This window comes from Xenopus tropicalis, chromosome 2, assembly GCF_000004195.4.
Source record: "Xenopus tropicalis strain Nigerian chromosome 2, UCB_Xtro_10.0, whole genome shotgun sequence".
NCBI classification, from domain to species: domain Eukaryota; kingdom Metazoa; phylum Chordata; class Amphibia; order Anura; family Pipidae; genus Xenopus; species Xenopus tropicalis.
The window spans coordinates 100738329-100761278 of NC_030678.2; the positions used below are offsets into that span (position 1 = coordinate 100738329).

The 22950-nt window shown below is 35.9% G+C and overlaps 1 protein-coding gene across 5 annotated transcripts in view; it reads right to left on the reverse strand.

Annotated features, from left to right (window-relative positions):
• The window catches only part of gtf2ird1 (GTF2I repeat domain containing 1), a 77364-nt gene that overhangs the window by 5745 nt on the left and 48669 nt on the right, over positions 1–22950 (reverse strand). For 4 of the 5 annotated variants that reach the window (XM_004911708.4, XM_002932292.5, XM_004911706.4 and 1 more), the window contains exons 10-22: positions 19971–19996; positions 17433–17550; positions 16592–16629; positions 16048–16128; positions 15387–15458; positions 15229–15282; positions 13123–13185; positions 3949–4132; positions 2234–2292; positions 1723–1785; positions 1209–1292; positions 641–824; positions 493–521 (exon numbers count right to left, since the gene is read on the reverse strand). In XM_004911708.4, coding sequence (XP_004911765.1) covers positions 493–521; positions 641–824; positions 1209–1292; positions 1723–1785; positions 2234–2292; positions 3949–4132; positions 13123–13185; positions 15229–15282; positions 15387–15458; positions 16048–16128; positions 16592–16629; positions 17433–17550; positions 19971–19996 — 1055 coding nt within the window. The remainder of the gene's footprint in view (positions 1–492; positions 522–640; positions 825–1208; positions 1293–1722; positions 1786–2233; positions 2293–3948; positions 4133–13122; positions 13186–15228; positions 15283–15386; positions 15459–16047; positions 16129–16591; positions 16630–17432; positions 17551–19970; positions 19997–22950) is intronic. The other variant, XM_012957548.3, reaches the window with a different exon arrangement.

A 22950-nucleotide genomic window follows, 5' to 3' on the forward strand; every position in this document is an offset into this window, starting at 1 on the left:
TGTTGTATCTGACAGCTGGCATGAACACTAAGGGGCACATTTATAAAACTCTAACATTTGTAATTTTATTTTTAAAAATTTGAATAAACTTGTTTCCATGAATGTGTGACATTTCTAAAACCCAAATCCAAAACCTTTAAAGTTCCGAAGCAAAGGAAAGGAACTTTCAAGAAAGGGAAGGTACATCCACCATTGACTTCCACAATATCTCGGAAAGTTTTAGCTAGCAAATAGTTAGATAGAGATTTTTAACCGTTTGGGCGCATAGTAAATCTCAGAAAAGTTGCAACTTTTTTTTCTGCGACTTTTATCACTAAAAATCACAATTGGCGGAAAAACAAAAAACGACTGTTAGTAAATGGCCTCCTAAATCAGCCTGATTCTAGCAGTTGGGTAGGTATTACCAGGTTTTTAGCAATTAATAGTAAAAAATAATTCTGATATACCAGAAAGCAGCAAAATAAATTACAGTTCAATCCAATTAAGTCTTACCGGGCCTTGGAATGAGTCCTTGAAATGGCCTAATGAACAAAAGAAACATTTTTTTTTTAGATACAGCTTTATGTTTAATTAATAACCTTGCCAACTAAACTAATAGAATACTAATAATATTTTTCTAATTTCCTCACCAGATACATACCTTGTAACTGTGAATCTGATTTTTTCAGCCACCGCTAATATCCTTTCTAGATTCTGTGACCCAAAGGTGCAAGGCTTTCGGAAGGGTATCCCAGGAGGAAGGCCCTCTATAATGACTGACCCTGGATTGTTTTTAATGCGTTTGTAAGGAACCTGGACTGGATACTTTATCCCTAGGGCTTCCCCTAAAATAAACAAATATTGCATTTCAATTACACATGCCAGAATAATTTTTAAGTCAAACATCATATGACAATAAACAGCTGGGAAAGAAAACAAACAATCTCAAGCACTCAACAGAAAATATACAACTAAATTTGGTAAAGCCAAGAAAGAACAAATCAATCTTTCTTATCATATGGTTTCCAGAAGACAATACACAGCAAAACACCTAAGCACGTTACTTAACCAAACTGTTAATCTTTACTTGCCATTCATAGGATTAAAACTCATCTGTTTAATGCTACATTTCAAGGATGGATCTTTATGTCTTCTGCAGTTAAGCTCATCATGCAAGATTCAGCATGAACATCCAATCATACCCCAAAATGCATGCTATGGATTCTCACCATATTTTTTATTAAACAGGTCTTGCACTTGCTCCCTCAATGTGTTGGCAATATCAATGCGGGAAAGTCTGGCATCAAAACTCTCTAGAATGAAATTAAAGGGAGAAAAGGAAATTCAGTAATGCATGCAGTCACAAATATGTACAGCATTTATTAAGAATACACAACATTAACAGAATACAGCGAATCTCCAAGAAATGCACATATGTACATTAAATATGTGGCTGGACTTTACATTCCCCCACTTTGCAAAGGAATCTTCCATAGTGATGGGCAACTTCTACACATTTACAGCAGATCAGTAAACTTGGTGTCATCACATCTGGTGCACAGTGGGCTCCATGTCCACTAGTAGTGGAGAGCCAGTGCGTAACATAAAAGTATGCTGTTATTCCCTATTGTTAATTAGATTCTATATATTTTAACATTCTTTACAATCTCCCATGGTCAATGATGTGTTTGTGTTCATCATTTAGAGATAATATAAAAAAAAAAAACAGAAAAATATTTTTACCTTGAAAATTAGGCCTCTTGTTGGTTTCATCTAATATAGCTTCATTACTTTTATCATTGATCCCTTAAAAAAACAGAGACATGTGTAACTAGGCCTTGTGATAAAATGGCAGAGAGCAAACTGCAAAGAAATGGGTGCACATTGCCATATACACACACTTTTTTTCCCCAAAAAGTCAGTATAATCGCAGAGCACTAGTCTCTTACCAAAATTTGCCCCAATTCGTAAACTAGGCAAAGTTTTGCATATACCATATTGGTGTGTAGTGGCTTTTACTACCTCTGTCTTTGCCCACTGTATCCTTTGCAGCTATCATATTGTATTGTTTGTTAAAACAAAGGTATACAGTGAGCAGTACATGGTCCTATTTTTATCTTATTTTGCTCAAATGCAGGAGACTTTAAGGGCACAAAGTTTTATATGCAGATGAAATTCACAAAGGAAGCCCTGTACTTCATGCTTGGTCTTATATACACCTGCCACTGTAATTACATTTTGTCTAGCCCCCTACCTAGACTTCCAGGGCTGTCTACAACACAGTCTTTCAGTCCTTCAGAAATCAACTCAGGTCTAGGGAAAAAAAAAAAACACAAAATATTAAATGAATAACAATATTTGAGTCGATATCTTAGTATGTTAGTTTTACATATGCTCAAGCAATTAATCTGAATAACTGATTTAAGAGCTCAACAACGCAGCAAAAGCAAGATTACATTTAACCATAGAGTCTTAATTATAGATTACATTTGGTTTAGCTTTCACAGTAAATATGTACTGAGGAAAGTACAATGCGATATCAGGCTGCTTTTATAGCCCTGCTGCCCTATGATTAATAGCATGGTGCCTGTAATTACAAACAGTGCTGCCTCATAGGATCTGCAGCTAAATATAGTTTCTGATTGCACAGTCATTTGTAAATAAGCACTCAGTAATCAGCACAGCACTCACATATTATTTACCAAAGATTTAGTACTTGGGAGAGTAATGCTGACTACTAATGATACATCCAACACATCTAAAAATAGAATACATGCACTGCCCCAAAAATGTTCCTTGATTCTCTTTCAAGAGTCAGTAAGAGAACTGCAAGAGATGTCAGTACCTAAAGTAAGATTGTGTGAACCACACATCTGGAAATGAAAGGCTGTCCAAGCTGTCCATGCATGGGCAATAATTTATATGCAAGTCAGACAGCTATCTTGCAATTTAGACAAGTCTGTTCACTAGAAAATTGCACTGGTCAAATAGATCACTAGGTTGAAGTGTGGGCTATAATGTTGTAAAACCTGGTCATCAGAAACTATGTGCTTGTTGTTGGGGTAAACATGGTTTTAAATTTTGCCCAATCAACTGTGGTGTGACTGCACTAGAATTTCATAGCTATCCACTTTGTTTGGATAGCCCACCCATAAATATGGAAATATAGATTTACCAAAGGCATGAACAACTAAGCATGTCTACACGACTAAATCCCATGTAAAACTCATTTGCCCTTGGCAAAACATAGTTTTAAAAAGATCAGAAGTTGCTTCTACCATTCTACCATCATTGGTCTACAGCAAGCCAATGGGGCATATTTATTATGCTGTGTAAAAAACGGCGAGAAAATTCGCCACATATCGCCAGGCTTCGCCGTGTAAAAACGGCGTAAAATCGGCGTCATTTTTTACGCGTTTTTTCTTCCACCAGAACTAATGGAAAATAACGGCGTAATATCCGGCGTTCAGACGGAGATCTTTTCCATTTATTTTACACAGCTTTTTACTCCGTTTTTTGGCAGATTAGTTTTACACAGCATAATAAATACGCCCCAATGGCTTGTGAGTTTCACAACAATCTGGCAAGCTGCTCAAAAAACATAAACAATTGTATTTTCTGAATAGGTCCACTCTTATAGGTCCACTATAAATAGGTCTGAATAGGTCCACTTTTAAATTTCATTAAAATGTCATTAAAAATGCAATTTATTCAGAAGTCTGGACCAACAACAAGTTATATGTACTGTATGTCTAAAGGTGTTTGTAATTGCTGACAGTCATATTGTCATATTGACAGTCAGAGCAAGCTGTAGTATTCCTAGCTTAACAACTCATCTATATTCACCAAATATGCTTCCTAAGATCCATTAATGTTAACCATGAACTGTAAGGAACACATTAATGCAGACTAAGGACAATATGGTCAAGCTTTCCACACCAGCTAAAAAGTATACAGCATTCACTTTACCTTTTTACAACAAACTGAATGCCATTACTGCATTCCAGTATCCTTCTAAGTTTTGTGATTCCAAAGCAGTTTGGCCGTCGGAATGAGACACCTTCTGGCAATCCTAGAACAAAGAGATCTTCTGGGTACATCAAGAACTTGGCATATGGCACTTTAACAGGTCCTGAGGCTCCGATTGCCTTAGCTGCATAAAAAAAAGGAAACCAGTGACTGGCAAAGTCATTGTTACTCATGAAGTCAATTTTTTATTGATCCAAGTAGATATTTATAGTATTAAAAAACCAATATACACCACCAAATTATAGCATTAGCCAAGCAAGCATTGGTGCTTGTTATATTTGACAATGTTCATTGAATAATATTGGTGAAAAAGACATTGATAGGTATCCAATCAATCTTTGGAAATCAGCTACCAACTGTCACTGTCACAAACAATAAACAAAGAGATGTTTGGGAAGACAGTGTCACTAAACAAACAAAGAAGAGAGTCACCTTCCCCAACTGAATCCATGTAAACAATATTGACCATCTCCCAGAAAACTGGTTTATCAAGAATATGGTAAGCTTGGAAATCCCATGGGACAGTGACAGCTATGTGTGACATTCAGTATAACAGGTCATTGGAAATGAATGGAGACCTATGGCAAGGGAAATATCCCTTGGTCTACAGCGACTACTACAGGGCAGTGTTTCATTCTAGTTACGGGATGTTTACATGCAAACATTGAGGGGCTGGGGCCTGGTTGTCATGGAGGGCAAGTGGATATAACTTGAAGCCCTTCCACTTGGTGGAGCAGCAGAAGAAGAAAGAAAGGAACAAGGAACAGGTGATGTATCTGGAAGAAACACCTTTAAGAATAGCTGCACAGACATCATACCTTATACATGCACACACAGACAGTAGCGCAGTATAGTTAGAATATATTTATTAGAAGCCTTGTATGCTGGATGCTTCTCTTCCTATAGGATTCAATGTAACTGATAATATTGTTTGATTGTACTGACTGTAGTAATTAAAGTTCTATGTTTATAAGATATCAGAGTCATGGATATGTTATCACAGGCTGATAGAATATATGTGTTATTAAACAAAGCCTGACAGGTTAAAGTCGCTAACCCGGTACTTAGGGGGGCTTATATACATATATACAGTGTTCAGAGTCAAGGAAAGCCTGACAAGTTATAGTCAATAACCCGGTATTTAGGGGGGCTTTTTACATTGGCGTAGCCAGGCAGTGAACCCTTCTTCTGAGAAGCATTAAAGAATCTAAGTCAGGATTCTGGAAATCAGATGTATGACCTTAAATTCTATATTTGGACCTAGATCAGCAAATTTAGGATTTGAAATTAGCAGACGAGATGGAAGCTATAAGTTATTTTGCAGATAATGCTACAGTTAAATATGTGTGTAAGGAAAGTTTAAATGCATTGGAATTGTTAAATGATATGTTACATCAATATGAAAATGCAAACAGTAAAATAGGAAAATTAACATTGCATAAGAAAAGGAAATATGTTGGTAATTTAGCTCAACTTGTGTCTCAGTATAAGACATCATTAGAAAGTAGTAAAGATAACATTGTACCTAACAATAACAAACAAGACGTCTCTTCTGAAAAGTTTAAAGTTGAAGGTGTTTGTCCAATGTGTCATCTTAACAGAGAAGAAGTTGAAATTCTAGGGGAACAGTTTACACAGAGAGGACAAACCATAGCAGCACTTACAGAGCAGCTGGGTGAGGAAAGGTGTAAATATCAGAATAGTTTGCCTGCTGTGACAGAATGGGAAGACAGTAAATGTTTTTTCCCTCTACATACAGCACAAGTGGCACATCCAGTGACCAGTAGTGTTAGACACTCACCCTCCAGCAACTTACATAGCTCTTCATTTACAGTGGAGGAGCCCCATAAAAGATATGCTAGGGAGATAAAATCCTTAATTACTCCCTTTAATTCCAGTGTTCACATTGCATATAACCTTGTAATATTTGAGCAATTTGTGGCTCAGTACAGTCTAGATGATCAGACTGCCTGCTATCTTTTAAGAATATGGCTACCTCCTCACTACAGTAATGCATTAGCACTTGGGCAGCAGGATAACAGGTGGGCTGATAAAGAGGAGCGCAGCAATCAGATTTTAGCTCTTCCAGGGGTAGATGCTATTGATATTTCGTTCTTAAATGATATTGTCCCTGGAGAAAATGAAGATGCATTTGCTTTCTGTACAACATACCATGCATTATTTTGTATGGTTACCCACAGGCAAGATTTAGAGATAGGAGACCCCAGAATGTTACGAATACTTGCAGGGAAATATGAGGGCATGGATTTCATTACACGCAACCTGCTTGCTAATGCACGCACTTTTCCTGAATTTCTCTATATTTTAAATGACTGGAGAAAGCATAATGCTGTTACATCTTCTTTAACCTTAAAAGAGGCCAACATACCCAAAACAAACCAGGTTTGTTTTGCTTGTAGGAAAATTGGGCACATAAAGAAAGATTGCAGATACAGGAGGGGTAATAATAGACGGAACAGGAAATATGTAGGGAACTGTGATCTCAGTGATCAGAAAAATTATGTAGCATCTAGTGAGGTATCTGACTATGCAGGGAATGATATAACCCATAGTTTCATGCCTCAAAGAATTCCTAGTGTTTCCATTGGCACAATAAGTCAAACAGAGAATTGCCCAATTGTGTTGGAGGAGGAAGTACTGCAAACGAAAATCATTACACAGGTAGCCCCTACAGTAGATATTGGTGGGGAATATGAAGCATTTTCACCAGTTACTCGTAAAAAAGATTTGTTATGCATGGAGGATGGTTTTAATTTAGGAAGCAGCAATGAACTTACAAAGTTACCCCAAAATAAAATGAATTTGCAAGATTTAAACAGTCAGTCTTGTAAGGAAAGTGCAGAAAACAGACCAGCATTTTGCATGCAAAAAGTAGGGAATAACAAAATAAATGAATCTGATCACACAATAAATTTTCCTGCAAAAGATAAACCTAGGGAAATTTGTGTACAAAATGACAATTCTGTAATACACCCCCAGTTACCGAGCTTACCCAATGTATCTGCTAGTATCAAGGGCCTATTGTTAGAAAAACAGAATAAAGATGGAGATCAAGTGTGTTATTCAAAAGATCAGTTTCAAGTTTCAGATGTTAGCATAGGAAATGTTATTTCCCCAGACAAGGTTCACAATTTTGTTCCAGAACCTACTATAAATGCTTGTGATTATACAAATGACATACAGGTCCAAAGTTTTGATACTGTGAATGGGTTTAAATCATGGTCAATGGGATTATCTACATCTTTTCCTTTATTCACCACAGCAAGATGCCTAACCAGTATATGCTGTCAAAGTAATATCTTACAGGATCTCCATTGTCCCGCAGAAGGAAATGGCTTTGAAAATCTCTTTGCTAAAAGGCAAACAAGCACACCACGTTTGGAAAAAAATTCAGGGGAGATTGATACAACACAGGAAAAACAAGGGATTGTTCTATCAGCTCAGGTCTGGAATGGCAAAAAGGAATCCAATATTAAACCAGAGATTACCATAAAAGATTATCATTTTTGGTATATCTTTTTCCAAACTGTGGTATTGGTTTTGCGGTATATTTTCCCTATCACACAGTACAATTTATATATGGACCTGAAGCCAGAATTAGAATGCCTTATTTAAGTAATTAATGTCAGTACTGTGGGCCTTAGCAATTAAATGTAAATAAAATGTGATAAAAGATTGCACAGCAAATTAATATGTACAGTATAAAAATTATATGGCCACAAGAAAAGAAATGTTTATTTGAAACAGTGTTATACAATAGGGTTTATTAGTTTTTCAGAAAAGGTGAATTAACTTCGCATCAAGGAGGTGTATATTTATCAGGACACTGTAGTGGCTATTTCTGTTTTCTTTCTTAAAAAAACAAACAAAAAAAAAACTCTTTTTGCAGTTTATAGTATGGCTGTTGTTCAAACATGAAGTTTGTACTCAAAAAGGTATTATATGTGTTTAAATGCAGGATAAAGAGATGGGAATATCAATTTAATGAGATGAGTAAATGCTAAGGCTAATTATATGTGTTGTTTTTCAGGATATAAAGCCAAAGTAAGAGAATGGGAGGCCTTTATAGGAAATTACTACATTTTTCTGTCCTTACAAGAGCAACACATGGTTCATAAGATATGAATATTCCTGTATTTATGAAATATTAATTCTAATCAAGTAGACAATTGCCTTTTAGTAATATAGCCTCATTGTCAGAATGTTTGATACAGATTGTTCTTAGTTATATCCTAATTTGAGAATTCTTTAAAAGGAAATACATTTAATATGGGTAGCAGATATATTATTGCCAACTAAGGGCAACTTAAAGTTTTGCAATTTTCTTGCAACAGTAAAGAATTTTCTTGTAACAGTGAAGTAAATGAAATCAAGTACCATGAATTAATATTTTTATGAAATTAACAGCAAATGGGACATATAATGGATACAGATGTTCATAAAAATACGTCTTCAATACCTAAGTTTGCTTGCAGGAAAATCAATGAATCCATAATGGGGCTTCCCAGGCATAGTCTAACTAAAGGGATGTGTACTATTGTTCCCATTATTTAACAGTCTCCAGTTTAACATATATTTACATATGTATGCAAGCTTATGTGGCTGTGCTGGTTACCTTTTGGACTTTTTTTTTTACAGTTTGGAAGGCTAGCAATTTTTTTTTTCTTCCCAAAGATAATTGTCTGAGTTGTGCAAAACCTTTACATTAGTGTACAAGCAGAAGAGTAGCATAATGACATGTAAAATGTAGCAAGTGATTAAGATTTTCAAAAGAAATTTGCCTTTACATGGATTATAAGTTTAAATATTCTATGGTTACGTGATCTCATTTGACTTGAGAAAGTATTTAATGTAGCAATATAAATGTTTTTAATTTGGTGGTTTGACTATACAAAAGGTATACCTTTAAATTACTAAAACTAAGTAGAATCTATCAGCCTAGTATGCACTAAAAAAATGAATTTTGGCAATTTTTTCCCCTTATTTTTTGTACCTATTAGACAATTAAAAAACATCCAGCTGTTAAATTACGGATTCTGTATACTTTGCATTGAATGGTATATATATTTTGTTTTGCTTTCAAATCCACATATGGTTTGTTGTATAACCCTTTATGAGTCCCATTGGTAAAATGTAAACAAAAATGTTTATTTATGAAGTGAGTTACCTGATCTTCTTAGTAACTGTAAGTAAGAGTCCTTAATCCATTGAATATACACTACATAAACTTACAATGGTTTTGAAATATTTGTTGACTGCCAAGGATGACTTTTAATGATGTGTATGAATTGGTCCTGAATGTTACGATATATTTAATTCTAAAATATGTAATATATATTATACACACAGTAGTTACAAATTACAGCAAAAATAATATATATACATATCAGAGGGGAATGATGATAATGATGATCATATCTTCTAGTCAAAATCAAATGTTTTAAATTTGGAATTATAGAGTTCTAGTTTGATTGAAACTATAAAGGTAAATATGTATACAGGTGTGGGATCCAGACCCATTATCCATAAAGCACCAAATTATGGGAAGGCCATCTTCCACATTGATAAATTATGTAAAAACCTCCTATCTGGAAAACCACAGGTCTCAAACATTCCAGATAATAGATCATATTCCTGTACTGGCTAAGAATATTATATAATGGGTTGAATTTAATATACAAAATGCCTACTTCACACCAATAGTCGGTATGTATATTTAGTTAAATTTGTTGGTATTACTAGATATAATGAAAATAATATATGGCACTAATGTTCAACTGTGTATGTTGGTTCAAAACTAGCCCATATATCTTTATTGTACATGTAACCTGGTCTGTCATCATATAAAATGCTAATGGTTTTTCTCTGTTACTTCCTAACATAATAATTGCCTTAACTTTACTCAGGTAGGGCAGTGTTTTGTTGAGCAGGATACACAACTTGTTTAAAAAAATAAAAATAAAAAAAATAAAAAACACTGACAATGACTAAATAATTGTTATAGAAAAGAATTCAGTGATATTGATCAAATTGCTTAAAAGAAATTCTAGTTTAACAAATTCTTTTTGTATATTTGGTTCTTAGGAATTATTTTCTGCAAAATCGTTTTTGTATTGTATTTATTGTTTGTTGTATTTGTTTCAATGAGTGTACAGCTCATGCTTTGTGTTAAATGTGAGTGTACAGCATCCAAGGCTAGCCCTATTATTTATGAATTTTAGTGTATACATTTAAATTATGTACACATGCCATCAACTGTTCCTACACCGTTTGACAAGTTTGAACACCTATTTGCCCATCAGACCAGAGCCCAGATATGACGTCCCACAGAATTCAAAGCTTCTGGAACTCTGCAAAATTGGCATTCCCCTATCTTTGATGCAAAGGCGGGAATGTTATTATGGAAATGCTACAGTTAAGACTCTGTGTCTTTTTGACACAAAGGCGGGAATGTTATATTTGACAATGTTCATTGAATAATATTGGTGAAAAAGACATTGATAGGTATCCAATCAATCTTTGGAAATCAGCTACCAACTGTCACTGTCACAAACAATAAACAAAGAGATGTTTGGGAAGACAGTGTCACTAAACAAACAAAGAAGAGAGTCACCTTCCCCAACTGAATCCATGTAAACAATATTGACCATCTCCCAGAAAACTGGTTTATCAAGAATATGGTAAGCTTGGAAATCCCATGGGACAGTGACAGCTATGTGTGACATTCAGTATAACAGGTCATTGGAAATGAATGGAGACCTATGGCAAGGGAAATATCCCTTGGTCTACAGCGACTACTACAGGGCAGTGTTTCATTCTAGTTACGGGATGTTTACATGCAAACATTGAGGGGCTGGGGCCTGGTTGTCATGGAGGGCAAGTGGATATAACTTGAAGCCCTTCCACTTGGTGGAGCAGCAGAAGAAGAAAGAAAGGAACAAGGAACAGGTGATGTATCTGGAAGAAACACCTTTAAGAATAGCTGCACAGACATCATACCTTATACATGCACACACAGACAGTAGCGCAGTATAGTTAGAATATATTTATTAGAAGCCTTGTATGCTGGATGCTTCTCTTCCTATAGGATTCAATGTAACTGTGATAATATTGTTTGATTGTACTGACTGTAGTAATTAAAGTTCTATGTTTATAAGATATCAGAGTCATGGATATGTTATCACAGGTTGATAGAATATATGTGTTATTAAACAAAGCCTGACAGGTTAAAGTCGCTAACCCGGTACTTAGGGGGGCTTATATACATATATACAGTGTTCAGAGTCAAGGAAAGCCTGACAAGTTATAGTCAATAACCCGGTATTTAGGGGGGCTTTTTACAGTGCTATTGTACTGAACGTTCAGAAGAAGAACTTGATAAAATAATGGCCCAATATGATGCCTGTATTGGTTCATTAGCAAACTTGAATGCACACTCCTTCTGAGGGATCTGACTTAACAGCCCACATAAGTGCACCATGGCCATCAATGTTGTACAACACCTAGGTCACACAGAACGATCAGTGAGATATCTAGCAGCTCAGCCAGGGAGTCAGCTCAAAATGCTGATTTTATTAACTGCCTGTGAATTCATTTCCCCTTAAGCATTCCTTTACAGCACATAGTGCTTTAAATATCATGAAGTCAATTAATTCCTTCCTAGGTACTATAATACAGGTAATATAACTTTAAAATTTGACGTTTCCTTGAGGCTGTTATTATTATACCATACATCAAGCATCAGCTTTTTTATTAAAATGGAGTATTTAAAAGATGGCCTTCCCGTAACTTGGAGCTTTCTGGATAATGGATCCCATATCGTTATTGGTGCAAAATTATTCAAGCTCAAACACTGTTTATTAAGGATAATATTCAAATGACTCTTTTATCCCTGTATAATTTAAATATGGTAGTAGCATATGGGTTTGCACTTGGCAAAAAAATGCCAAAGTACAGGACAACGTAATTTAAAAGTACAAAAAGTATTTATTCAAATAACATGTATAAAGGCAGCCTTATGGATTTCATGCCTGCCTGGCACTTAATCATTTGATAGTTTGGGGCCTGGCACCCAAACCCAAAATTCGTACCGTGAGACCCTACTTCATATGAACAATTTAGTACTTCCTCCTCCTTTTTTTTTTCTTGCATACTAGACTGAATATGGACTTTGGTCTTATAATCTGACCAAACAGCCCTTTATCAAATTGTATGCTGTAAGGATAAGCACAATATGTTGGGTGTAACACTGCATCCAAATGTATAAGCTGCTAACAGAAAATTAGGTACAGCTTAACTCTCAATTATGCAAGAAATGCTTAGGACTATAGGGACTTCATCTTATTTCCTACTTGTATACTGGCATGAGATAAAACTGTTATATTATAATTATAGCCTTGACTAATTCTATTTTTTATTTCAAACAACAGAAACTCTAAATCAGTTTACGTGTAAGAAAAAAAAAATACTTAAAAAAAAAGTAATGAACCCCCACACTAAGATGTTGAAGGGCTGCCTTTTGCCACAATAACTGCTTTAAGTCTTTCATGGTAAGTACAATGTTCAGGACACATTTTTGCCTATAATTATAGGTGAAAGTTGTTCGGGTTAGTGAGATGTTTGTGCACCTCCCCCATTCATTCTTATATTTTACCAAGACACCCAGTACCATATTTTACTGAGTTGATTGTTGTGCTGTATCAAGAGATCTGCATTATACTGACCTGTATGGGATGGTGGCACAAAGAAAACACTACTCAAAATAAAAAAAAAAATAAAAATACAAAAATGACAAAAACCACGACCAATTTAAATGCAGTGTAAGAAAAGTAACCTGACTAACCTGAACAACCTGGGGCACATCTGCATGGAAGAAAGGTTTAAAATAACTTCATATCAATGTGCAAAGGTGCAAAATACCTAAAGCTGTTATTGCCGTTAAAAGGTCTCTCTAAAAATGACGTGGGGTTTGAATATGCATATTTATATAATTTTTTTTTTTTTTTTTACAATTCATTTCAAACATAAAACGACATGTTTTCAAGTGAAAGAATGTATATGATCTACTGTTATACAATATAATTAATTACTTACCATATTTTCTGTTAAAGAGATTTTCTACTCGTTTCCGAAGCTGCCTTATTATATCTCCTATTCCTTAATAGTGCATGAATGAAAACACAGAAAAATGAAAATGTAAAAAAAAGCTTGTTAGAAGTTTGTTAAGAGTTAAGAGCTATTTTCTTCTTTAGACCACACATAGGACCAGAGTCAATTTGATGAGAAAGACTTATTTCCTAAATCAAATCCAGATTTTCCCATATAGCCAGATGCAATTGAATCTTGTCTTTAAGTTTTTACATGATAAACCATAAAATAGTGTTTTCTCATGGAACTGAATCAGGCCCATTATATCTAATTAACCAAATAATTTTATTTATAGAGCTTTTGCCACTACTTGTAAAAATTAAAACTCTATTTTCATATATTTCTTTAAATTACTTGCCTTTACCGATCAACATTTTTGTGTATAAGCTCCAAATACTACATTTTTATTTTAGTTATACTACTTTTTATCAGTACTTCTGTAAAATATGCTAGTGCCATATACACTTGATACATGCTACTCAATTAAAGTAATGTATTTAATTTGCAGAAAATAGAATAAAAAATTAAGTCAAAAAGGTAAAAAAAAAAACTGAAAGGAAATTTTCCCTCAATTGAGCTCAGAACCCACACATTGTTTGTGGAACAGGTTAGTTCAATATTGATTACAAACAATGGGCTCAAAAGCAACATTATCAAACTAACTGATATCTTGTAATTCATTCGCTAGCATTTAGATGGAAAAAGCCTTCTAGCACATAAGCAGTGAAGCCTCTAGAGCTTGTCTGCCAGTCCCTGTCCACATTATGTTCATTCCTGTCAGCAATAATGAAAGCACTAAATCCATTCCTAAGTATAGGACATGGGTGGGTGGCACAATAGATACAACATTCAAGCCCCTATATGCAATAATAGGTGCAAAGTTTACCAGTAAATGCTAACTGATAATTGGTTGCTATAGGTGATAAGAACATTGCTCCTGATATTACATAAGCCCAATAGTGAACATAAGGTTAAAATAAAAAGATCAAAAAGAATCTGCAAGAGAACTGTAACACTTTCTTTTATAAGTAGAAGTAATATGATCATCATGATCTGGGTTGGGTACCCTGACCAAATGTTTTATTCAAAGTCCAACACAGAAACCTAGGGATGACATTTTAAAAAACATAAATGAACAGAACACCTAAAAATGGAATTGTTTTTTATGTATTTAAATATAATATATAATATTATAATTTAATATAGTACTGTTACCCTGTACTGGTACAAAATGTGTGTCTGCTTCAATTTCTATAGTTTATAAAAAAATGCTGCTGTGTAGCATTGGGGCAACATTGAGGTTAAATATGGCAAAAAGGCACAGGTTTAAACAGCAGATAACAGATAGCAGAGTACAATACAAAGGGTTTCCTCCTTTTACATGAATGTAGTTCTGAAGAGAGCCATTAATAGCATTTAACCCCACACTTTAAACCTTCTTCACATTTGTTGACAAGAAATAGTGTGTTTGCAGAAATTGTACTTGTACAAGAATAACAGATTACAGGTTGGAAATCCCTAAATTCCAAGACAAAGGATGAGGCTCTATGGATAATGAACTGATGAAAACATGTTCAAATATGATGATCCAACAGCAGATAGAAAACTCGATTGCCGGGGACCATAGCAAATATGGTGTTGGATACTGAATGGAGCAAAACAAGGTGAGAATCAGTCTTCCAATATATGACATGATGCTTGATTCCACCCACTAAGCTGCAGCAGACCTAGTGCAATGTGCTCTTTAGATTTCACACAGCAATAATTTATCAGCATATAATTCAATAACACATTTTTGCTGAGGTTAACATCTTTTTTTACACAGAGCCTAACTTTTTCTTGCCTTTCATGCTGACATTGGTTGGAATGTTTTGGTGTGTAGCTATTGAATTTTAACAGTCGCTGGTCTTTCTCTTCCCTTAATTAATAATGAAGGGAAGGGAAGTTAAGGGAAGTTAACCTAACATGTTGTTAAGTGACAGAGAATTCTAGCTAGAAAGTATTGCCTTTTCTATTAAATGAACAAGCAGGAAATCTACATTGTATATTTACCATCCAGGTGCTTCTCTTCATTCCTGGTTTCATCACAGGGTCTATCATCACAAACTGTAGAGATACATTACAAAAATGTCAAAAGAACATGATCAAATTCATTCAAGGACAATTAAGGACTAGTCCCTGCTTTTTTAGTGATGTAAACTTAATTATACCTTTTCCAGTGTCCAGCACATAGCTTGAGTCCTCTGGAGTCAAATTACTTTTCACACACTCAGCTAATGCCTCTGAAAAAAAAAGTTATTCAATATATGGTGATAAAGGGAATAATAAAAACATGTGCTTTTTGTAAGAAATTGGACCTAAAATATTGCTTAAAAAAACATTTTAAGAAGAGACCTCTGCTGGGATGTCAGGGTTGCTTTGTTCAAATAAAGAAACTAAAATTAAAGGGGCCCTCCAGCCAAAGTCTTTTTTTTTTATTTTTAATTCTAAAAAAACCTTTTCAGACAGATATTGGTTGGGTTAGCCCATGGGAGGGCCCCATAAGGATCTGAATCAGCAGCATAAATCTGCTGTGTAGTTAGCATCTCATACAGGTCACTGTGATATTATTAAAGACAAAAAGCAAGTCAAATACAAATATTAGTTTATTCCATCGGGACACTATGAAAAACAGCACTGCCTTTGGGTTTATAGATCTGCATAATAGATCCTATATATAAAGGCAAATATGTAAAGGAAGTATATGCCCTTAAAAATAACTACCTATTTTAGATAATTTACATAGAAAACAAGTGACAAATGTTGTAAACAGTAGCAATTAAACTTTCTCACTGAAAAGATACTACATAAAACCAATTACTGATTATGTACCTGGAACTGTGACTTGTATTATATCAGTGTCTTCAGGTTCCAACTTAATTTGTTTAATTCCACTTGGTTCACTTGATGTCCCTGTTAATTAAGGAATTATTTAGATTGAGTGACTATAAGTGCTATAAGAACTTATAAGAACTATAAGTGCATCCAGAGCAATTGAATCAGCTAGGCGCAGGCACACAGAGTGGCTTTCAGCACCAAAATGTGTACTCACTCACTTTGGTGCCAAAATCCCCTGCGTGTGCCTGTGCCCACCATAGGGGTAGGTTTTCAGACTGCGTTTAACCACAGGCTGAGAATCAGCTCCGTGTGGTATCAGCCTAAAACTCAATATAAATCAGTTTGTTTTTTTTTATAAATATGCCCTTATGAAGACAATTTATGTTTTTTTTGTATTTTTTTTTAACAGAACGGTTAGAAAAATATACTAAATTTCTTAATTCACGCTTCGCATTAAGATTATGGCTAATAAAACATGCTGTAGATAAGCACCATGTTGGATGGTGTTAAAAGACACAAAAGGGCCTTTACATTATACCTGGTTCGCATTCATCTGATATGCTGCTTTTTTCCAATCTGTGGAATGAGACATGCAAATTAATACATTATAGAGTGAATTACAAAGCATACTTTATAGGCTTTACACACAGGTGTTTTTCCTCTTTAAAGATTATTATTGTAAATTATTCATTTAGCTTAAGATGAGTGACTGCTTGGGCCCACATACAGGCCCGGATTTGTGGCCCTGCCGCGCCGAAGGTTCGCTCCCATACGGAGCAATGGGGACCTCTTCCCACTGCTCCGTGAAGTTTAAATTGTCGCCCATGCGGATGCACATGTGTGCTCTTGTGCGGGGGGGTGAGTTGCAGACGCGCATGTGCGCGCAGGGGGGAGGGGTTTGAAGTGGGTTGGCCCTGCCCACATAAAAAAGAATGCCAAATGCTGTAAGATGCCATAGACAGTCACTATTTAGTGGGCTGGTGGGCCAGGGCCCATTTTAAATCTCAGTCTAGACCTAGTATTTTAACTCCTTATACTAATAGTGGTGATCCCTGCTCGGGCCCTAAATGACTAAGCAAGGGATTTTAAAACTGTGCCAATAAAGTGACTTTGCAAGGGTAGCAGGGACTTACCAAACATAGACACTGAGCCCTAAATAAATGAAATGGGCAGGCTTTCTCTTGTACCAAACAAGGGCTTTCAAAAACTACAAGTCTTTGATTTGAGTTTTATTTGTTCCTGGCAAATTAACTTACATGCCCAACTAAGATCTACCTTTGAAAATGATTTAATGTATTCCCAGGCACTGCCTTATGTCATTATAAAACAATCAACTGTAAATCTGGTTTATTTCTAGTGTTGTAAATATTTCCACAAACCTGCTTCCAACAGAGAACCCAAGCATGTCCAGAGCAGCTGCCTTCTGGTTTTCACTACAGGCCTCTTCTCCTGGGCTGGAAGAGCCGGACTTTGTGGTTTCTTTGGTAAATGTAGTACCTGGTTATGGTTATGCATCAGGTTTTGTGATTGAGCATTTTAAAAGCCCAACACATCAGTTTATTTAACTAAATGCATTAAAGTTAACATAACAGTACAGCTTAAGATACCTATTTAAATAATAAAAAATAAATATACAGTGGTGTGAAAAACTATTTGCCCCCTTCCTGATTTCTTATTCTTTTGCATGTTTGTCACACTTAAATGTTTCTGCTCATCAAAAACCGTTAACTGTTGGTCAAAGATAACATAATTGAACACAAAATGGAGTTTTTAAATGAAGGTTTACGTTATTAAGGGAGAAAAAAAACTCCAAATCTACATGGCCCTGTGTGAAAAAGTGATTGCCCCCCTTGTTAAAAAATAACTTAACTGTGGTTTATCAATTTCAATTTTCAATTTCAATATCAATTTCTGTAGTCACCACCAGGCCTGATTACTGCCACACCTGTGTCAATCAAGAAATCACTTAAATAGGAGCTACCTGACACAGAGAAGTAGACCAAAAGCACCTCAAAAGCTAGACATCATGCCAAGATCCAAAGAAATTCAGGAACAAATGAGAACAAAAGTAATTGAGATCTATCAGTCTGGTAAAGGTTATAAAGCCATTTCTAAAGCTTTGGGACTCCAGCAAACAGTGAGAGCCATTATCCACAAATGGCAAAAACATGGAACAGTGGTGAACCTTCCCAGGAGTGGCCGGCCGAACAAAATTACCCCAAGAGCGCAGAGAAAACTCATCCGAGAGGCCACAAAAGACCCCAGGACAACATCTAAAGAACTGCAGGCCTCACTTGCCTCAATTAAGGTCAGTGTTCACGACTCCACCATAAGAAAGAGACTGGGCAAAAACGGCCTGCATGGCAGATTTCCAAGGCGCAAACCACTTTAAGCAAAAAGAACATTATGGCTCGTCTCAATTTTGCTAAAAAACATCTCAATGATTGCCAAGACTTTTGGGAAAATACCTTGTGGACTGACGAGACAAAAGTTGAACATTTTGGAAGGTGCGTGTCCCGTTACATCTGGCGTAAAAGTAACACAGCATTTCAGAAAAAGAACATCATACCAACAGTAAAATATGGTGGCGGTAGTGTGATGGTCTGGGGTTGTTTTGCTGCTTCAGGACCTGGAAGGCTTGCTGTGATAGATGGAACCATGAATTCTACTGTCTACCAAAAAATCCTGAAGGAGAATGTCCGGCCATCTGTTCGTCAACTCAAGCTGAAGCGATCTTGGGTGCTGCAGCAGGACAATGACCCAAAACACACCAGCAAATCCACCTCTGAATGGCTGAAGAAAAACAAAATGAAGACTTTGGAGTGGCCTAGTCAAAGTCCTGACCTGAATCCTATTGAGATGTTGTGGCATGACCTTAAAAAGGCGGTTCATGCTAGAAAACCCTCAAATAAAGCTGAATTACAACAATTCTGCAAAGATGAGTGGGCCAAAATTCCTCCAGAGCGCTGTAAAAGACTCGTTGCAAGTTATCGCAAACGCTTGATTGCAGTTATTGCTGCTAAGGGTGGCCCAACCAGTTATTAGGTTCAGGGGGCAATTACTTTTTCACACAGGGCCATGTAGGTTTGGATTTTTTTTCTCCCTAAATAATAAAAACCCTCATTTAAAAACTGCATTTTGTGTTTACTTGTGTTATCTGTGTTAAATGTGTTTGATGATTAGAAACATTTTGTGTGACAAACATGCAAAAGAATAAGAAATCAGGAAGGGGGCAAATAGTTTTTCACACCACTGTAATTTGGTCACAACCAACTTACAGAGCATTTTCAGCATACATAAATAATACATACATAAAAGAAGAGTTTTGTTTGTGTGATTGTGGGTATATCTGAGAGCGAATGCCTTATTTAATAAAAAGAAAGAAGTATAACCAATTATTACATTCAAGTATAAAGGGGCAGCATACCTCCCCCTTTTTTAACATGAGTTCAGTGAATAGGCTTTGTGCAGAACATACTTTTTGCCTACTGTTTTAAACACAAAACATCTATAGTTTTGTTATTTCTTGAGCTAAACAGGGCATACATGGAGGCTGAAGCTACTCCATGTTTGGTCCTTGGCAGGTAGATAATTAGATTTAGATATGAATTTTAGATATGAAGTATTTTAGATGTGAAGTACATTATGCAATGATGATATTTCGGGTTATTTGTGCACTGCTAATTATCTACCTTACAGGGACCAAACATGTAACAGCTTAAGCCTCCCTGTTTAGTTCAAGAAATAACAAAAACCATAGATTTCCCATGATTAAAACAATAGATTAAAAAGTAGGTTTATAACAAGCCTATTCATTAAACTTATGCTAAAAGGGGTATACTGCCCCTTTAATTTGTATTTTTTTTTACTTATAACAGCCACATCAGCAATTTGAAATCTAAATGAAAACAACTTACCATCAAATATTCGTTGATCAAACATGCTGCAAATTAAAAATCAAAACAAGATTTGTAATTCTATGTATTTGTACATAGAAACACAGATAGACATACAGAATAATAAATAGATAGAGGGATTCTTCATATACTAATGACATTTGCTGTATTCATGTCCCTAATGGATGTGCTTGTTGAGACTGTAAGTCAGTAAGTAGCAATGGTAGTAATGGTGCCCTAAATTTCCTAAAAACATCCATGTACAAGAAGTATGTGAGGTAGAAATCAGGTAGGGGGGTATTTTACACTCACAATTATCTTTCAGAAAGGTGGCTGTGATATGGCTTGCTCCTTTTACAATACATGGTGAGGCAATTATGTCTGATCTACACTAGCATTCCATTCAGCCACCATCCTCAATTTATTTTTTTACTATTTGTGCCTGCGAACCTTGAGATGGAGCAGGAATACCACAGGTCCATCCATCACAAGTACAGCCTATGTTGCTCAGCTAAAACAGTTAAAGAGCAATTACATTCAGCATACAAACATTAGAATTTGATATTGCAGCTATGTATCATATATAGCCCAAGTGAAATTGGCTTCTGTGCATATATTTATAAGTAAACAGCACTTTGGCTTTATTTCCACTGCTCATTAATTGCCAGACCTAGTACAAGAGTTTACTATGCCCCTACCAACAGCAGGACTGGCAGCAAAAGTCATTGTTATTCAGGTGGCAGCAGTTAATGACTCTATGGCATGCAGAAGAGCAATGTGATGTCTAGCTGTAAGGTATATAACTTCACAGGCAAAAAGTTTGGAAGAAGAAATCAGTATATATCATTCCAGTAAACTTGTTTGCATCTATTGGCAGGTATGGGAAATAGCTCTGCCCAGTTCCTTTTTTTAACCAGAGATTTGTCTCCTTTAGTGTAGGGAAAGCAATAGCACCCAAGTACAAGAAAGGTAAGCTACGGAACAGGCATAAGTATTGTCTCACTTACTGGAATTAAAATGGATTTAATTTGTATTTCATTTTTGATTTACAAAACACATTAAACAAAATATTTTTTCATTGAGAAACACAAAAAAAAAAAAACCTGCCTAGCTGCTTTTTATTCAACAGGGTCCAGGAAGGGCTGGAGCACAATACATGCAGAAATACTGCAAAATCACCTCTATCTGCTAAAACAAACTTTATCTTTCAGCAGGATAATGCTAATGTAACATTGTGGTGTTTCAAGAACAAAAAAGGTGAATGTGCCGAAACGGCCCAATCAAACCTGATCTAAGGGCTCTGGCACACGGGGAGATTAGGGAAAATAATACACACAGATTTTAAAATCTTTTCACACGAGCAATTATCTTTAATCCCTTCATTACCTAATTGAATATGCAAATTAGGATTTGGATTCAATTTAAGATTCGGCCGAATCTTTCGTGCAGGATTCAGGGTTTGGCTAAATCCAAAATAGTGGATTCAGTGCATCCCTAAAAGGTACAATTTGTCCATCGTCTACTTCAGTGCTGTCCAACTGGTGGCCCGCGACCCCCCCCTGTGTGGCCCCCCACCTGTCTGGCTGCTTTGATGTCTTAAGTTTGTGTAAGATTTAAATGGTATCAGTACTGAGATTAACTGGCCCCCTGCATGGTTCTCACCTCAGATTCAGGCTGTAATACCTCTGTATATGTGGAGTAATGTAGATGGAAGCGCATAAAAATAAAAATAAGATATATAGTGCAGATCAATATAATAAAGGAATACCAAAAATTGATTAAGAGGGTGTATGCTTAATTAAAACACCAATGCTTAGGTAAAGTGACCCCAATACCATAGACTAATGTAGAGTCTATATCTGCTCACCAGAACAACTTATAGAGAAAGCATGTAGAATCATCCCAACCGGACATTGATAGAAGGGGGATCCAATCACTCCATATATATAGGGTGGAGAACAAGGCAAAATATAGTGTAAAAACGTTTATTGTATTACAATCCTGAACAGTACAGGCTACTTACAATGTAGTAGAAGTGTAAAAGCATGGAACCGAAGAATCAATGTTAGCTCAACGCGTTTCGCGTGCTGACTGCACGCTTCCTCAGGAGCAAACAGAAAATGTCCCAACAATGGCCTTATAAACCATATTGTAAATTAGGTTAATTAACCCAAAGCGGCAGCACCGGTATAAAACCGGAAGTGTATGTGTCAGACCGCATGGTAATAGTGACGTTTATGTCGCGCCTAAAGTGGGGGTGGTCATTAGCCCAAGAAGGTATACCTAACCTTAGAGACGCGTTAAACCCGGAACCGGAAGTGTATATGTCAGATCTAAAGTAGGAGTGGTAGGAGTGTACGTAACCTAGGAGACGCGTTAAACCCGAAACCGGAAATGTGACACGCTGAGGTGAGGGCATGTAGTCATAGAAACCAACAGTGTCACGTGCAAAAATCCAGGGAGCCCCTGACCAAGTAAGGGACGCGTCACCCAGGAGACGCTTGGGCTGCCGTAGTTAAGCTGCAGTAATTAAGCGAGTTAACTGTAGAGGGGCCGCTCATATAATAAGGGACGCGTAACCTAGGAGACGCCAGGCACGCAGCAATTGTAAAAACTATCTATAAATAAATACGTACATATAAAAACTAAAAACAAATACTGCGTACAAAATGTAAATACTGCTTCAGAAAACCATATAACATATAGATATATTAACCGCTGGTGTTAAAATACTGCTGCAAAGGTATACTAAAATCATGTATAAGTCTAACCCTACAAAAGTACAAAAATAAAAATAAAAATAAAAATAAAAATAAAAATAAAGGGAATTAGTAGAACTGAGACATATAATGGGATAATAAGAGGGAACATATATGTAAAAATATAGGATAACTTAATAACAAAATATCTCTCTCTCTCTCTGTATTCAGAAAGCCGCCAGATCTAAGTCAATATTAAGACCCGAGGGTTGTAACGTATTCAACTTGAAGATCCAATAAGT